General features: G+C 39.2%; 1 protein-coding gene across 1 annotated transcript; it reads right to left on the bottom strand.

The window, feature by feature from the left end:
- Window positions 1-25: 25 nt before the first annotated feature.
- On the bottom strand, window positions 26-11,106 carry LOC135472536 (autophagy-related protein 13-like). Its single transcript, XM_064752083.1, has 5 exons — window positions 10,752-11,106; window positions 8,815-9,368; window positions 7,719-7,907; window positions 5,414-5,723; window positions 26-4,587 (listed from the first exon to the last, which is right to left on the bottom strand). Exons 1-5 carry the CDS (start codon window positions 10,902-10,904, stop codon window positions 4,384-4,386), a joined length of 1,410 nt encoding a protein of 469 aa, XP_064608153.1. The 5' UTR covers window positions 10,905-11,106; the 3' UTR covers window positions 26-4,383.
- Window positions 11,107-14,685: the final 3,579 nt, after the last annotated feature.

Raw genomic sequence — 14,685 nt, 5'->3', positions numbered from 1 at the left:
CCTACAGAAAACTATGGTACTCCGATAGGGTAATCATACAACTGTTTATTAAAATTCAAACATGATGCTGGCAGAATTGACTGCCACTGAGGGTTCACATTTGAGACATTCAGAGCCACCCACATAAATATGATCACAACATTGCCAACATGATCACAACATTGCCAGCACAATCACAACATTGCCACAAAATTGCTTAATTATTGTGTACAAACAGCTGAAGCAATGGTAAACAGACCAAAAACAAATACAATTTTCAAATGATTAAATACACAGCCTTAAATAGTTTTAATGCCTAATTAATCATGCCCTTTTAATACATCATTGGTGGATAAGCCTGCCCAGGTTCATGAAGCTCACTAAGCTAAGTTAGCCCTTAATTACCATGGCAACGTATATGTATGTTGCAGAGATATAGTGTGTTTAGCTAAGGGTAACTTAACACTAAGTAAGCTTCCTGAAACTGGCCCCAGGACTTATAATAATTAGCTTGTTCCATTTGCTGAGTCTGCATGGTCAGTCTGCTGATACCTGAACATGTGCATATAATTATGTTGATGTCAGTATTTCAGGATTAGCAATAACATTAAGCTACCTGGCTGACAATAACCTGTTAGCTGTGTGGCACTTGTATTTATAAAACATGGGTCTTTTTCATAAGGTGACATCAGCATACAGAAAGTGTTCTTACATGTATCTTTCACGGTGTGAACACTGTATCTGTTTGTTCAACTTAAACATACATTTGAAACATGTATGAGAACATTTGCTGATTTTATAAAGAAACCAGTAGGTGATGTGTGACTTTGGCACCAGTCATGTGCAAAACAACTACTAAACACTAAACATGACAGGTCTTGTTAGTAGCATTGCTGGCAAACTTAACACATTTGTCCAAGTATATTCTACCAAAGACATGTTGATTTTGCCCTGTTAATAAACAGACCACAACTCCATGTAACTGCATGTAATATAAGGCAATTGTAATCTGCATGAACTCGGGAAAATTGGCTCAATAGTATGTTTATTTTCTGGGTAGTACTTGATACTATGACAACACTATGTGACACTGTGTTACATGTATATATTGTTTATATTGTGCTATATGTATGTACCAGTAGCTAATGAGTATATCCACATTTCATCACCATGTATTTAACACATTCATGCATATATTGGCACTCATAATGAACTGATCATGGACAGAAATATTACAAAATATCCTTACATTAAACAAAACAATCCCTGCATTTCTCTTGTATTTTGTTGCAAACCACAGAAATAAACCTACAATTTACTTATAATGCATTTAGTTGGCTTCTGTGTTTTGGTTACGAATAAAAACATTATAAATATAAATCTTTGATCAGTAATTTTGCCAGAATGACACTACAGTCAAGTTCCTGTAACTAGTTGTAGGAGGAGTTCAAACCCTCCAATAGCAGATGAGGACAATAGTGACTCACAAATGGCACAAAGAAACTGGGTACACCCCAATAGTGCACAAAGAAAACACTAACATAAAGTATTTATCAGACGAGAGACCATTAAACAATGTCAAGGAAAACAGCTTGATTCATTTTTAAAAAATTTTTCCAACCAACAAAAAATGCATTTAAAACATAGGGTTCCATGGTGGTTGGTTGGACCCAGAGGGTATCAGTTATGCCACAGCAACGTTTTTGAGTCGTTTTAAGGTCCATTTGTTGAATGCATCCATAGCTCTAAATGAGCATAAATTCTGAATGATGCAATCTATGTGTGTCAAGTAGCAAAAAGCTAAAGTGATATCACTCATCCCATTGTGGTCAGACAAGACCACAGTAGAATCCAACGTTTTAAATGTATTTCACTAGGTCAATAAAATATTCTGAAAAAAAACAAAAACAGTAAATCAAGCTAATTTCCCAAACAATATTTGATGGCCTATCATCTGACATGTATTTCATGCTAGTGTGTTCTTTGCCTTTAAATCACATGCAAGGGTCATGAGCTATGATTTTTGGTGCTGTGCTACACTGTAGTTCTAATATCACTAGAACTCTCAGAACAATAAAGGCAAACTTTGTACGCCAAATTATAGGTCAAATACAGTATCATAAACTTGGCCTGTAAGTAGTGTTCATTCAACAAGTGTACAAACTGTACGCTGTTAACAAACTGAAAATAGAAACAACAGATTTTTCTGGGACTCCATTCTCAATATGCTGGAGCGCAACTACAAAATTCTATAGGTATCATTTATTTGTCAATCTTACTGATTGAATTCTCAGGTACACATTTTAAATATATACCATTATGTACACTGTAATAATAATTTACATATGACACTTGCATACTTATATATATAAATATATACATACCAGGTGAAAAATAACATTACATACTCACATAAACATGAATTTTCATTCTGTGCAAATCAAAAATTCCAGATGACACATTCCCAATACTTTATTTATAATCAATTATTTGATTGTTGATCAAATCTATACCAAGCTTTTACGTGGGAAGGTCTTCCAGCAACTTGCAGATGGTTGTGGGTTTCCCCCAGGCTCCTACCATAATGCTGGCCAGCATCATATTCATTTATTTGATTGGTGTTTTACGCCGTACTCAAGAGGAAGAGGAAGCCAGCATGAGCTGGACTTGAACTCAAAGTGACCACATTGGTGAGAGGCATTTTGTAGCAGGAAGACATTTTTACACAAGTACAATGATGAAAGCATACACGAGAGGTATTACACAGTTGCTGAGTACATATACCTGAAATACGTATATGCACAAGTATGCATTGTGTACATTGTGAATGCCAATCATTCAGGTAATATGACATACATTTCATTTCCAGCCCAGATAACTATCAATTACAAATGATTTCCAGCTGTGCAAAACAAAAATGAGGCGTTTCAAAAACACTTGACTATACCTGGACAGTTCATTTTCTGTACATATATATTTCTACAACATCAATATATGTACAACTTATTCTCGGAGATATTGTATAGGCTTTGACCAAGCAATACAAAAATAGTTTTTGTGTTCTGAATTTTAATTTTGTACATTCAGAATACATGCACAATTTATGGTCAAAATAGACAGCAATATTTGTGATAAGTCGGAAACACACAAAATCATGAAAAAATCGACAGAAGTCATGCTCTAGTGTAACTGACCTTGAATTCTACATGTGATAAAAAAACAGAGAGTGGTTAATTATAATGACCAATATCTATGTAACAAAACTGTCTTTAATACACTTTCTTGTTTTTCTCTACAGTCAAAGTTCAAGATAAAGTAGAATTTGAAAACTGAAGGCCACTCAAATGACTCCCACAAATATACTCACAAAGCAAGAAATCTGATATAATTTCAACCATTTTCGAAAATTAACCCTGACAACCTGACATCCAACTATCGATTATCAATCTTTATCATGAAAGAAAAAAAAAACCCACAGAAACCAAAGTATCTCTATCAAAAAGTCTACTTTTACAAAGTCTTACATCAAGAAAGTATTTCAGTAATAATAAGGCTCATAGGAGGTCATAAATGTGATCAGACGGCACTTACATGTACTCATTCCATTGATGTTTAAGATACTTTACGCGTAATTTCCAACCATGCGCTTTTGTCATTCGCATTTCAGGAATTTGTTACATTTATGCCAATAAAAGTACAGTATCTTTGAAAAGCCCAGATTTGGACAAAGGAGACAATTTTAATTTTATCTCCATAATTACACGTGAAGATGTCTAAATTTCATCTGACCTAGAACAGGTAAAGTTTTAGGATGGGTAAAGGATTAACAGTGATCATTGGTCCTTCACAGCACACTGACAACCAAGGAATTCATTTAGTATTTTCTCTGAATGTACTATCCTTGTATTAACTCTTGACACTGGACAGAACCTGCATGCCACAGATCATAAATTTGTGACTGTTCAAACATCAACCGGCTGAAGATAACTTCAGCTGGCACCTCTAACAGAGTTTAAAATTCACGATAAATACGTGGAAGATATATGGCACACCAACAATTTTTCCAAACAAACTAAAATGTGTGGCAGTAAAAGGGCATGTACCCTGATGAGCTCAGATTTCACATGTTGCACACAAAATACACCTTTTGGGCAATATCACACAATACATTAGATTACCATCAATGTGATCTATATACACAGGAAGACCTTCCCTCTGGCAGATGATAGGAAAGTTTCCTCTACTGTTTAATTACAATTTGCATCGGCTCCTCAATACACCTGTCCTCTATTAATGACGGGGGAAAGAGCCTTGACTATAACACTGGAGATTTCTCATGTTAAACACAAAGGCCTGGAGCAGCTGATATTCACAGTTAATTGAACTATATATTTATGTTCTCTGTCATTCCGATTCATGCAGAGATGACACAAACAGGTCAAAGTCATTCATGCTGGATTCAAACCTGGCCAGCTGGTCTGTTATCTCATTCAATGTCTGATTCACATCGCCTTCTTCTTCAAACATCGTCAGAGTTGGAGCACCCTGACACTCCCGGTAAAACTTGTTCAAGTCACTGTTCGTGTCTGTCCCAGCAAATGGAGTTTTCTGAAAGAGTACAAGTAGATTAATTTTGAGTGGGATTCTTTTCTTGTTTTGCAATACACACAATACCTGACAAAATGCAACAATGAAATAATAAAAAAAAAAAAAAAAAATAGCTCCAACAAAAATGATGGATCCTATTTACCACTTTTTAAAAATTTAACTACTTATTTATTTGGTCGGGGGAGGGTCCTCTTTGGCTCAGTCCGTTAGCGTGCTAGCGCAGCGTAATGACTCAGGAGCCTCTCACCAATGCGGTCGCTTTGAGTTCAAGTCCAGCTCATGCTGGCTTCCTCTCCGGCCGTAAGTGGGAAGGTCTGCCAGCAACCTGCGGATGCTCGTGGGTTTCCCCGGGCTGTGCCCGGTTTCCACCCTCCATAATGCTGGCCGCCGTCATATAAACGAAATATTCTTGGGTACGGCGTAAAACACCAATCAAATAAATAAATAAAATTTGATCGGGGTCAAGTGATTAGTGTGATGGCAGAGGATACTTGGGACTTAAGAGCCTCCTACCAATGCAGTCGCTGTGGGTTTAAAGTCCAGCTCATCCTCTCCAGTCGTACATGGGAAGGTCTGCCAGTAACCTGCAAGCGATCGTGGGTTTCCCCCAGGATTCGCCTAGTTTCACCACAATGGTGACCGCCATGGTGTAAGTGCAATATTCTTGAGTATAAATATAAATATTTATTTGGCCAGTGTGTATTTAATCCTAACAGGAGTCAGCTGAATGGGTGAAAGAAACTGGAGTGCTTGCATGAAGTAAACCACCAGCTTTTGGCAAGTAAATGATGAACTTTAAGGGTAGGGTTTTGCATGCTGCACTTACCAGTTCCACCATGACAAAGTCCTCAGGGGCTGAGGCCATGCTAACACTACTTGCACTCTTATTCGAGCCACTTGCGCTCCCAGAGGAAGTGCCAATGTTGTCCATGTTGTCTGCACTCAGGGACTTCTTGCTCGTCTGTAGTTTGCCCCCTGATGTCTGTAGTGGGGTATCCACACGGCCAGGCTGCTGCTGCAGTAGATTACAGAAGGGCACGTCTTCTAAATCTGTTCTGATGTCCCGCGTAGCCCTCTGCTGGGCAAATGCGCCCACTCTTTGTAGGTTTGGGAAAGAATGGGTCTTTTCTGGAGTACTGAAACATAAAGGTAGAGCGCACTTTATTTATTTATTTTACCCATGTCTAACACTGAACCCAAGACTTATTCCCTTACATGACAGCACTCACTGTTATGGGTGGAGGAAACCAAACAGACCAGAGTAAACCACCTCCATTCGCTAAGTACTGACAAACCTCCAGACTTTTTAAGATGCAGCACACAGCAAGAGGTGGATGTAAATATGTTACTTCATTGGTCAGTTTATGGATAGTCACAGCGAGTCAACGCTTTAACCCTCTAAGCCAGTGAGGAACCAAACACACTTAATGGGATCAGGCAGTCACCACAGTGCTCTGGTAATCTGTTAGATTTGACATACAATCACACTGTTCAACTGTGTCATTTGTTGTCAGTTAGTCTCCATTTTTTAACGGACACTACTGGCAACTTATTGTATACATCAATAATACCTGAACATAGTAAATTAGATATCTAACACTGTATTCAAGAATCACTTTCCTTACACACTATGAGATTTCAAAATGCTTACATTACACCCATCAGGACAACACTACAAATAATATATACCGTAAAGCACGTAGAGTTTAGCCGAAAATTTCCAGCCATAGAGTTAAGCCGATTTGAGTTGCCGAAGGAGATGACGGGAGAGTGATCAGCCCCCACCTGTGCATTAATCTCCAGTGACGATCTGGCTGCTGGTCCTTGCCACATAGGGTAGATTCCCAAGGCATGGACAGAGAGAAGGGTGATTATACACCCACTAGTTCATCTAGACTCTCATTAAGACGTTGTTGGTTGCACATAACAAGCCAGTGACCTTTGGTTCCCTCGGTCATCGAAAGAAAAGGTTTTGTTTTTGACCCGCGAAATAACTTGCGGGAAATGATTGAAAATTTCCCCCGTCGGTTACTTCCACACAGTCTGAGTTGGGGGTGTCATATGAGATGATATATGAGATATTAGCATAAGGAATGTTATTGTTAGGTCATCAAGGCCTACACTGGTAAGGTGTGACCATGAGTCCTGATTCAAGCAAACTTCGTGAAAATGGATTCTTACTCCAACAAACGTGTAAAACAGTCATCATCGCCTTAACTCGAAGCAGTGAGGTGTTGTATTTGTATTTGTAAATTAGCTTCTAAAACGCATATGGGTATCGGTGATGTTTTGAAAATCCTGCATGCTTATCAATGTAGGCCTATTTGTTAACAGTTCAACGTCTAACCTCAATCCACCTGTTTTGGCATGACATACTTTTGCAGACCATGCATTGTTTCACCAAAGCGTTTTGGCACAACTCACTTGGCACACCATGTGTGAGATGTGCATTCTGGCGGTAGCTGTGTAGCAATTCTACTAGAGTTAACAGTTGCACGTTCAGTGAAGCGTGAGTGTGTTTGTTGGTCTTGTCACAGGTCTGTACAATCCTGTCACCACACTGCTCAGACCCCCACTGACCCCCGGCTGTGTTCAACTACCATGAATCACAACCAGGCACAAGGAATCATGGGATGCACCTTTTAAAATTTTTTCGGCTAAACTTAATGTGATTTACTGTAGAAAGCTAAAAAAATTGTATTCTGTTTGACAAAATCCCAGAAAACTACTACATTTTCCCTAAAAACTATGAACACAATCTAGTTAGATTAAAAACAGAATTACAACAAAGCCGTAACCTTCCAGATGAGTGCCTCACAAGCTGAAATCATGCAATACTGCTCAAAAAGGCCCTAAGCCAGAGCTGTGCTGTGTGGCAGCTTCTCAGTACTGTGAAGCAAGTTTCATGGAAGTACCACACACTCAACTGCTGCATGGTGAAGTAGACATGAACCTTGTAATAGAGCAATGCTGCCTACTCAGTGGCAACCACACAGTACCATAGAGTTGGTGCACAGAAGTACCATGAAGTACTGTGTGGGGGCCTGTCTGTTCAACACCCTGCGCTAATCATGTAGTGCTATGTTGTGGAAGTTTTGCTCTGACATTTGATATTCATGAGAGAGTCATACCTTTGAGGTCTGAATTCGTCTGGTCTGCTGTCACTAGGAAGCCGCTTATTTATCTGGATAGGCTGAGACTGAGGAATGTTACCATTGGCCAAGAACGCTGTCCTCGCAAAATCTGGTGGGCTGGTGGAAAAGGTGGTCGAACAAACTTCCTGTCCATCAAGACAACATGCCTCCTCAGCAGTGCTTTCCCTGAGAAATAAAAACCAAGCACCACATGTCCATGTGCTATAGTTCACAAATGTGTGGCATAAAAGATTTCAATACTCTAACAACTAACTATTAAATAGTAGACTGAAATTGTGCCGACGTAAAATTCTTATTCCCTAGAAGAAATATACAAGTTAAACATAAACTGTTTTTCTACCTCACCTGTATTTATCACAGCTTATCAACAAACAAACTTTTTTTCAGAAATGATGGAAACCCTTTGCTAATTGTGATAAATTAATGACTGACGATGGCTGAACGTCACTTTGGCAATATTGCAGTTCTAATTATGAGAATGTCCTATTCACTCAGCATCATGTTAAACTCAAGGGACATCTCATTCTGTGGATAAAAACTGATTTATAAATGGCTAATGAAGTCTGATCTGCTAAGTTTACACTATCTTTTTAGTGAGGAATAAAGTTTATGTACTCACATATTGGATAACGATACCTTGTTTAGGAAATTAACAACTAACAGTTCAGGTGAACTCCATATAACTACAGGTATGGAGAAATGTGAGGTGTGAGAAGTTGTCCCCCCTATATCTATTCATCCACCAAAATTAACACTGTACACACAAAATCCATGGGAGTTATAGCCCGGAAAAGAGGAATTGTAGAAATCAGCTATCTAGTAACCATGGCCACTAATCATGACAACAAAAGCACTGTGTGTATGAAACACTGCCTGCTCAAATTACATTTACACACAGGAACGAAGACCCACAGAATGTCATGTGTAAAATATAGAGGCCAGATGGCCAGTGAAAAGGCATTAATATTCCTCACTTTTGAAGGTATTTACACACACCCGTAAGAGTTATTTGCAACAGAACACAAGTCATGGCACCGAACAGCACAGTAGGTATAGTTATCATCTTGCTCACCTTCTGTAGCCCAATCGACAAGGCTTGGGCGTGGTTGGTCTTTTAGGGCTTGTGTCCGGTTTAAAATGGTCATCTTTCACATCAAATGGAACTTCTTTGCTACTTTTCTGAGGAGATATTAAAAGTTTTACACGATATGCAACATTTATTGTTATAGTCCCGGCTGGAGTAGGCACACAGCCAACCTTTGCCGTCTGATAACCGTCTCCCAGTTGGAAGAACTGAGGCTCTGTGCAATACACTCGGTAACATATAACATAGTTATCTGCTCCTTGTCTGCGTGAGAGTTTATAGGCTGGCGTTGCTCTGGCCACCGTGTACAAAGATTTGAGGGCAATTCCCATTCGGTTATAAACTGTGTAGGAGATACGCGCCCCTGGGTCATTCTGGTCTGACATCTCAATAAACCATGTCTCCAGAACCATAGTGTCACCCTCTGCTGTCTTCAGGGAGGTCTCCAGACAAACATACTGACCCATGCTCAGCACCTGACCCGACAACGCCTTCTTGGCTTCCACCTGAACTTCTGCCATGTCCACAATGGCAACATTGAACTGAAACACAAAATCACACAAAAGTTTCAAAGTAATGAACAAAATAAATCTTCTGAAGAACTTAAGATTTGTGTGGAGGGAGGTGTAGTAACTTTATCATCTTAAGTTTGGCTTTAAAGCTGTATTTTTATGTCTTGCCCTCTTTCATTTTTGGAACTCTTGTCAAGAAACAAAACAAAACTATTATTTTAAGCCCTAAAATGAGATGTGTTTTCATTTTATTATATATTACAGTTCTTAGTTTTTAGTATTAATTGTGCATTATAGCCTGCTTAAACATACCCGTATAGTTGATATTATAAGACTGGGGTGTGATAATATACGTAATCACAGCCCTGTCTTGATCCATAAGCTTACCTTGAACAAATCTATAATTCTAGTGCTGGCTTCAATACACTACTGTTGGCCTCCACATACATCACTATAGATGATACATGGGGACACCTATCTGGAATCGACAGCTGAGACAACTATGAGTATGGACAGACACATTATTTGGTAACCAACAGTAGTGTATTGAAGCCAGCACAAGAAGTACAGAGGTGTTCAAGGTAAGCTCATGGATCAAGACAGGGCTGCGATAGTATACATAATCACAGCCCCACAGAGCTGAGATTTAGCCACAATTTAAATTCAGGACATCTCATTTCCAATTTTCTCCTACATTCCCTGTTTCTTCCATGTTAATCTTGTCAGTACAGGGCACCTCAAAGACACCGAGACATCACTCTGGCTAAACCTATGCTGACATGTAGTCCTGTGCAATATGACTACATAATATGTCTGTTATACTTGAAAGTATGTGAATGACATACAACAATCTGATTCATGCAGCGGCACTCCTTCATGATGAAAGAAGAGGCTAAATGGCATTGATGCCTTGGCTATTTGGCTTATTTATTACAGTTTAGCAATGTTATGCGTGCATGCTTTTGTTGTCGAGAGATTTGTACTTTTCACTACAACAGACTGGGAGACTCCTTGTAAAGTTATGACTACAAAATACATACAATGCATGGGACTAACTGATAGGATGATGTCCTCCTTCTCCCATAACCCTGGTCGCAGTTGTTAACAAAAATCACACACTTTCAAGTGTATACATCTTGCATTGTAAACAATAGGCCCTACTGTGAGCACTAATCTTGTTAGCCTTAACTGTTGACATTCTGAATGTTTATGCTATTGTCAGTATCTGCTATTACTCATATTTGTGCGTCATTCACATATATGTTTCCTAAGACTGACTGTCAATGATTTCTTTATTTGATAGATGTATCGCAGTGGTCTCTGCCATTGAGATAGTAATTCATAATAACTACTAACCAGTACAAAAATCTACAGGACAAATGATCATGGCTGACGTTTTAACTAGTGACATACCCAGTCGGCTCCAGAGGAAATTGGCTTTGATGTCGTCTTCACCTTTTCTCCAAGCCTTGACTGTACAATGATTTGTAAACTTTTGTAAATGAGAAACTTGGTGAAACGATCCAAGTCTTTTCTGTCCTGAGCGCTAAGCTTCCCAGCTGCCATTTTGTTTGTTTACGTTTTGTCAAAATAAAAGAATGAGCAACAGATTACAACTCAGTAGCCGAATGGGTCAATCGGTTTGATATTACATGTTGACAGTCATCTATCCCTGTCTGTTTTCATAGTCTCGTCAGTTTATCTAGCTTTGAAAAATCTGTCATTGTCACATTTTCTTTTCTCCGTCGAGATCTAGAGACTGGGATGAGACATATTTTCCCAGAATGCAACGGTTAACGTCATACGAGTGGCCTCCCCTTAGTTGCAGTCATATATGTATACAGGTGCTTGCACGTGATATCGTTGAAGAAATGTTAAGTTTTGGGAGGTCCAATCAGTATTTGGATTTTCAGTGTTCTTCATATTAAATAAACTGAATCAATGAAAGAGAAAACTGCTATGTTTACTTTGGAGATTTTGAAAGAATAGGCTTCTTGCGTCGAACTCACTGAAAATCGTCTCTAATCAGAGCAATGTAGGCCTATGTATTTTATTTATTTGATTGCTGTTTTACGCCGTATATATGTAAATACATGCACGGGATACCGTATGCTGTGCTACATTGTCTTAGCTTCTTTAATGAGCTTTACATTTTCAAAAAATTTAAAAAATCATTTTCAAACAAATTATGTTTAAAGCTTTGAAAAACCACTTTGAAGGGATTAATAAAATGTTAGCTAATGACATATTTTTTAAGGCTTCGTGAGATTATTTGTAGAGATCGAATATGGTAGCTGGCTACATGTAGCCTGTGTGTTCAGTGAAAATATCATATATTACTCGTAAGTTTATTAAAAACGGATATGTTTATACATATTTTGGTGGTGTATGATAAAGGTAAAATTATTTTTAAGAGTGTTTTTTTTAAAAGGAAGCACATGTGTGCTTATGAAAACTGAATCCATCTGCCGATTGATGGGCCATATAAGACTTAAGTTATATCAGAGCTCGAATAAATTGCATGGTTTAAAATGCAACATCTATAACAAGTCCTGAGGAGTTCAACAAAATTAAGCGTGTGTTATTATGGCCATACATGATGATCTGATAGATGATGGCCACATAGGGCCTATACTTGATAATATGATGATGGCCACATATAGGGCCCACACACACTGTTCATCTCAACATCTTAAGCTTACAATAACAATACACAATTCTGTTAAAATGGTATAACGAAGTTACATGCATGCAAAGCACCGATGGTAATTATATAGCTTATTTATTTATTTATTTATTTATTTGATTGGCTCAGTTGGTTAGCACGCTAGCGCAGCGTAATGACGCAGGAGCCTCTCACCAATGCGGTCGATGTGAGTTCAAGTCCAGCTCATGCTGGCTTCCTCTCCGGCCGTACGTGGGAAGGTCTGTTAAATCTTATGTCGTTCTTTACCAAGAACAAAACCATGCATTCACACTCCCCTCCTCAAGTATACTACCTATGTTCCCACTCACCACCGAACTTCATGCTTTTGCAATGTAACTATCAATGTGTCTATACTTGTTGCTCGTTCTTACACGCGTTATTTGTGTTTCACGGAGACTTTCTCGATGTGGTCTACTATACCAGCTATTTAGGACGCTCTGTGTCGGCTAAAATCAATATGTTCGTCCCCAGCTATTTCTTGGTCTTAAGTTTATTTGTGCTCGATATTGTCGTACAGGTGCGTTATTGTTCATTTCATCCTAAGCCATGACCGACAAAATGTGCATAGAGTCAGTTAGACTATTCGCTTTTAGCGTGCCCTCGATCTTAAAGATATTTGTGCAACAAAAGATGACTTCAGAATGTGCTACTCGATCCTATCGTTTTCACGCTTACATTTCGACATAATACAAGGTCTAGTGATAATAAGGTTGTCATAGGAAACATATAAAATAAATTTCATCTTCGTATATAGTCAATCATGACCGATACCCTAGTTTTAAGGTAATTCAACTCAAATATTGACCTTGATCCATTCTTAAACGGCTTTGAGCACGAATGAGAGACATTTAGAGAAAGTAAAAGAAATAAACCCACGAGGAGTAACGTCAAGCAATCATTCTCCAGAAAATACATAGACAATGATGTCCAAAAGTAATTCAAAAATAAAAGTGCATTGACATGCTTTCTTCAATTAAACAACGTGCAACCATGTACCTGACTGGGTTATTGTGAAATAATCGATTTATTCCTTTCCAGAAAATATTTTCATTACATGTTACCCATTCGTATGCCAATCAGAACAAAGAATTGAAGACACTAAGAATGTCCATTGTATACACAAGTTCAACTCCGTATTTCACAGTACCAAAAGATATTAGAAAAGCGTTAATCATACATGGTTCTTTAGTGGCTTAGATCATTATATTAAAGTGTAAGTGGGAAGGTCTGTTAGCAACCTGCGGATGGTGGTGGGTTTCCCCCGGGCTCTGTCCGGTTTCCTCCCACCATAATCCTGGCCGCCGTCGTATAAGTGAAATATTCTTGAGTACGGTGTAAAACACCAATCAAAGAAAATAAATAAATAAATAAATCATTATTTATTGAGGAGACGACTCATGTGCCATTGAGGGACGTGCTATTCAGACTGCGACTTGAAGTCACATGGTTTGTCAGGCAACTGGCAATGGTCGACACCCTGTTTCCTCAAGAGGATACACGTGAGCATGAAGTTTGTATATATTATTAAACACAAGTCAGATCATGAAATACATGAATGTATATGACGGGTATAGATAACTTTTGATCCGTGTATGTTGGAGTTGGAACTTTGTCAGCATCTTAATATCAGTATTTCTCAAGGTACCGTATGGTTAAAAAGTCTTTCTCGTACTCCACATAGCAAAGAAACTATAGAGCAGTACGTACATCACACTTCATTATACGGCGCATCCAGAGAAGGTACATCACACGTCATCATACGGCGCATCCAGAGAAGGTACATCACACTTCATCATACGGCGCACCCAGAGAAGGTACATCCCATTTCATCATATACGGCGCACCGACAGAAGGTACATCCCACTTCATCATACGGCGCACGCAGAGAATATACATCCCACTTCATCATATACGGCGCATTCAGAAATGGTACATCACACTTCATCATACGGCTCACCCAGAGAAGGAGTGAGTGAGTGAGTGCTTGGGGTTTAACGTCGTACTCAACAATTTTTCAGTCATATGACGACGAAGGAATCCTTAGGGTGCATGTAGGTCCCAGAGAAGGAGCCTCCCACTTCATCATACGGCGCATCCAGAAAAGGTACATCACATTTCATCAAATACGGCGCACCGAGAGAAGTGTACATCCCACTTCATCATATACGGCGCACCCAGAAACGGTACATCACACTTCATCATACGGCGCACCGAGAGAAGGTACATCACACTTCATCATATGGCGCACCCAGAGAAGATACATCCCACTTCATGATACGGCGCACCCAGAGAAGGTACATCCAACTTCATCATATACGGCGCAACCAGAGTAGGTACATCCCACTTCATCATATGGCGCACCCTTAGAAGGTACATCCAACTTCATCATATACGGCGCAACCAGAGAAGGTACATCCCAGTTCATGATATACGGCGCATCCAGAAAAGGTACATAACACTTCATCATATGGCGCACCCAGAGAAGGTACATCCCACTTCATCATACGGCGCACCCAGAGAAGGTACATCCAACTTCATCATACGGCGCACCCAGAGAAGGTACATCCAACATCCCACTTCATCATACGGCGCACCCAGAGAAGGTACGTCCAACTTCATCATACGGCGCACCCAGAGAAG

The sequence above is a fragment of the Liolophura sinensis genome, chromosome 8 (assembly GCF_032854445.1).
Source record: "Liolophura sinensis isolate JHLJ2023 chromosome 8, CUHK_Ljap_v2, whole genome shotgun sequence".
Taxonomy (NCBI): Eukaryota; Metazoa; Mollusca; class Polyplacophora; order Chitonida; family Chitonidae; genus Liolophura; species Liolophura sinensis.
Note: the sequence above shows the minus strand (reverse complement) of the source record. Positions and strands in the feature narration are given on the sequence as shown.

Coding starts and splice junctions, on each gene's coding strand:
- LOC135472536 (XM_064752083.1), bottom strand. CDS start 10,904: ATGGCAGCTGGGAAGCTTAGCGCTCAGGACAGAAAAGACTTGGATCGT. Junction 5,724..7,718: donor GACGAATTCAGACCTCAAAG/GTATGACTCTCT, acceptor TTTATGTTTCAG/TACTCCAGAAAAGACCCATT. Junction 4,588..5,413: donor ACTTTGTCATGGTGGAACTG/GTAAGTGCAGCA, acceptor GTACTCTTTCAG/AAAACTCCATTTGCTGGGAC.